Source organism: Solanum verrucosum, unplaced genomic scaffold (genome assembly GCF_900185275.1).
Source record: "Solanum verrucosum unplaced genomic scaffold, falcon-dt-bn FXZP01000241.1, whole genome shotgun sequence".
Lineage (NCBI taxonomy): Eukaryota > Viridiplantae > Streptophyta > Magnoliopsida > Solanales > Solanaceae > Solanum > Solanum verrucosum.
The window spans coordinates 111,496-115,590 of record NW_026020543.1 but is presented as its reverse complement, the minus strand read 5'-3'; the positions used below and the strand labels follow the sequence as shown (position 1 = coordinate 115,590).

Sequence of the window (4,095 nt, the reverse complement as noted above, 5' to 3'; positions counted from 1 at the left end):
GTGTATAAACGAATTATGCGAATAACTTTAAGAGGCTATGAATAACTTAAGCCTAACATAAACTTGTTTTGTTCGAACAGTATCATGCCATAATGGCAATCTAATGGTTATTAGTGGGGAATGCCCCTCTTAACTCTGAAGGAATCCTCAACTTAGCTTATTTAAATCCTCATTTAACCAAAAAAATAATAATAAATAAAAATAAAGATAGGATATGCCATTGACCATTTGCTTACACTTTGAAACGCATTGCTTAGCGGGAAATCTGAATAGGCAGTACTCTGTATCAATGGAGGCCGGGGTAGAGAAGAAAAGGGTGATATCCCCGAAAAGTAAGAAGAGAGGTCGGCGTAACAGAGAAATACCTCGAAAAGAAGTTCCATTAAGCGATGATATAGAGGACATCAGTTTCTCTAAAGATGAAACCCTACAGATTAGGGCTTCTCTATTGGAATGGTACGATGAAAATCAAAGAGACCTTCCTTGGAGAAGAATCAGTAGTGGTTTCGATGAGAGAGATAAAAGGGGTTATGCCGTCTGGGTTTCTGAAGTAATGCTTCAGCAAACTAGGGTTTCAACTGTCATTGATTATTTCAAACGCTGGATGAACAAATGGCCTACCCTTCATCATCTAGCTCAAGCTTCTCTTGAGGTTCCTTATACTTACCTCCATGCTTCATTTTCTTTATTGGAATTCACAGCCTTAGCCTTGTCCTGTCCTACCTTGTATTGCAGGAGGTGAATGAAATGTGGGCTGGTTTGGGGTATTATAGACGAGTTCGCTTCTTATTACAGGTGAGCTACCTTCCCACTTCAACAGATGCTACATGCTTCCTCACTTGTCAAAACTTTTCTTCTTCTTTCATTTAGTTCAAGTTACCCAAAGAGGACCAAGTATCCGTAAAATCACATAGAGACAAGTTGTTTCAAAATCTATAAATTCCCACATTGGTAGCCCAGCAACCAAGGGTTTTCATAGACGTTCGATTCCTCTGATTACTTTATATATAAAATAAAAAAAATAAAAACTGAAACTAATGCATACTTGACTAAGAACAGAAAGCAATAGAAGTAATGGATCAATTAGGTAATACCAACTAGTTGGGTTGTGGGATGTAAACTCAATTGTTGCCATCATTACACTTAAATTAGGTTGGATGTTCGCTAGAAGGTTTCTTAGTTTGGTCAGGGACTTGTATGTACTACAGTACTAGTAAGGATAAGTGCGGGATTTAGAGAACCCTAATGCATGGAAAAAATCATTTTTTTTAGTATTGGACCGAAGTGAGCTAAAATTGAGCCAGAATGGGTACAAAGGATTTATATAGCTGATATAAACTTGTTTGGGATTGAGGTATAGTTGGTTGATATAGCTGTGCAATCAAAGAGCAGTGCCACTTAGAATTAGACATGTTATAGGAGCAGCATAATCTTTATTAACTGGATGGAGCATATTCCTACAGAGTAACTAAGCATTTATCCATTTGTAGTTCTTCCAGTTGCCAAGTTACAATTGATTAGCTAAAGGTGGAGAGTCCACATTCTCTTTGATTATTTTTTTTCAGACTAAGAGATGAAAATATCAAATTGTGTGTAGAGGAAACTACAATTTTTAATCGGCTTAAAAATTACTGCATTGCAAATTAGCATTCTTAGCTCTACTGAAGTGTTTATTGTCGTGTTTGCTTAATAGAGATATCTGTATTTTTGCAGGGTGCAAAAGAGGTGGTTGAAGGAGGTAGTTTTCCAGAGACAGTTTCAGAACTTCGCAAGATCAAAGGAATTGGTGAATACACTGCTGGTGCTATTGCCTCAATTGCCTTCAACAAGGTTCATAGGTTCTGCAAACTTTTGTCTCACTAATACACTCTTCCTCTTCTCACATTTTCTAAGTTATTACTGTAGGCAGTGCCTGTTGTTGATGGGAATGTGGTCAGGGTTATTTCTAGGCTGAAGGCCATATCAGCGAATCCAAAAGACGCTGCGACAGTTAAGAGTTTTTGGTGAGTCTTTGTGATGTATAAAACAGTTTTAGTTGCTTTCTTGCTGCGGAAGATAGTAAGCAATTTTTAAGAACAGTACATTACAGAGAGTTGCATCATATTTCTTTCTCTACTTATCTTTTCTTTCTGTTTCATATCAAATATATTCAGGGAACAAATATAAATTAATATCTTGCTTAAGAAGTGATCATGCTAGATACTAGTAATCACTCAATTTCAGATATTACTTTATTTCTTAATGAGTTTTCCATCTTGTGTCATGATATATTTTCTTTTGAATTAGGAAACTTGCAGGACAATTAGTTGATCCTTGTAGGCCTGGAGATTTCAACCAAGCTCTTATGGAACTTGGAGCTACGTTGTGCTCTCTTTCGAAACCAGGATGTGCTGCGTGCCCCATCTCTGCGCAATGTCATGCTTTATCGCTCTCTAGGCAGAACGAGTCAGTTCATGTTTCAGATTACCCAACAAAAGTTGTGAAGGCCAAACAAAGGCATGAGTTTTCTGCTGTTAGTGTTGTAGAGATACTGGATTGCCAGGAAATGACGGGACCTCAATCCAGCAGCAAATATATTCTTGTAAAAAGACCAGATGAGGGTCTACTTGCCGGCCTCTGGGAGTTTCCATCAATTCTCTTGGAGAAGGAAGCAGACTTGGCCTCGAGAAGAAAAGCAATTGATAACTTTTTACAGTCATCATTCAATCTAGATCTTAAAGAGTCTACTAGAATAGTTTCACGAGAAGATATTGGAGAATGTGTCCACGTCTTCAGTCATATATACCTCAAGATGTACGTAGAGTTATTGGTCTTACATCCAAAAGGTTCATTCTATGTGTTGACTTACTACCTCATGTTAACTTATTCAAATGTTTAGAGTGTAACACCTTTTTTATATACTTAATTGCATGTGGTTTCTGTTGACATGTAGGAAATAGAAGCATCGACTACAAAAAACTGGACAAAGAGAGTATTACATGGAAGTATGTCGATGGCAAAAACCTTGGTAGCATGGGATTAACATCTGGAGTAAGAAAGGTACCGCTGAAAATCAACGGATACTAGGTTTTGCCGGCCTTCTCAGTGTAGTTGGAAGTTATAATGAAGAAATGTGATGGCTCGTATAAGTTAGTTGTAAATACGGAAAGAAGAGCTTCTCTGAAACAGCAAACATCTTACTGACTGCTGCACAATGATTTGACAATTCATATCTTGAGTTGAATATTTTCCTTAATTTGTAATGCACTTATCAAGAACTTTATCTGTGGATCATGTAAATATAGGTCCAACTTCCAAGTAGTCATTATAAAATGATTGATACATGAGGTTATCTTGTCACTTCGTGCTTAGCTTATGTATGAATGTTTTCCGGCTGTTAAATTTTTAACATTGTGCAACATAGTTAGCATAAAAAATAACATTACTGCTGTGTTCGGATGTTCAACATTAGTTTCTCCATTACCATCTAATGCTTGTAGTCAAACACTTAGTTCAATGGTCAACGTTGCAACATTAGTCTCTTGATGAGTTACCAACTTTCCTGCTGCTTTCATATTGGTTGAACATCTGAGGGAATGGTGAATCAAAGATGACCAACAGTTTTCTTGTACTGCAGGTTTATACCATGGTACAGAAACACAAGCAAACTGAACAGGCTACCATCCCGGAAAGGAGGAGGAAGACAGCAGTAAGAAGATAGAGATGGTACTGGCTGAGTGGCTGTGCCAAGAATACCTTAACTTGACCACTCAGGTACTCTTTTCTCCAAATTCTGGCATCCTCTTGTAGGAGATTCCTCCCTGTTCTAAGATTATGTATAAGGTCTCTTTATGTTCTGATTGGTTTTTATTCATTTATTTTAGACTATTATTGAACCTCCTGGTAATGTCTGTTCTTGTTTCATAAACATCCACCCCTTTTCTCCTTTCTACATTTCCTGCCAAGCAAGTGCGTTGATGGGTCAGACTGATGACATACAGTTTGTCTTTTTAAGAATTGAATTGGTTCTACTATAGTACCCACATTAAGAAGTTAAGAGAATACATGTTCATAATACATAGCTACAATAAATCAATGTTATTTGGTTTCAGGAAT

At 37.2% G+C, this 4,095-nt stretch overlaps 1 protein-coding gene across 1 annotated transcript; it reads left to right on the top strand.

Moving 5' to 3' along the window:
* Nucleotides 1-214: 214 nt before the first annotated feature.
* LOC125810009 (adenine DNA glycosylase) lies at nucleotides 215-3,797 on the top strand. Its single transcript, XM_049489525.1, has 7 exons — nucleotides 215-652; nucleotides 736-795; nucleotides 1,714-1,830; nucleotides 1,906-2,003; nucleotides 2,287-2,825; nucleotides 2,933-3,039; nucleotides 3,617-3,797. Exons 1-7 carry the CDS (start codon nucleotides 215-217, stop codon nucleotides 3,698-3,700), a joined length of 1,443 nt encoding a protein of 480 aa, XP_049345482.1. The 3' UTR covers nucleotides 3,701-3,797.
* Nucleotides 3,798-4,095: the final 298 nt, after the last annotated feature.

Bases quoted from the DNA above. Each gene is read 5' to 3' on its own strand.
- LOC125810009 (XM_049489525.1), top strand. From the start codon at position 215: ATGCCATTGACCATTTGCTTACACTTTGAAACGCATTGCTTAGCGGGA. The intron at 2,004-2,286 runs GTGAGTCTTTGT...CTTTTGAATTAG, and splicing joins GCGACAGTTAAGAGTTTTTG to GAAACTTGCAGGACAATTAG. The intron at 2,826-2,932 runs GTTCATTCTATG...GTTGACATGTAG, and splicing joins ATTGGTCTTACATCCAAAAG to GAAATAGAAGCATCGACTAC.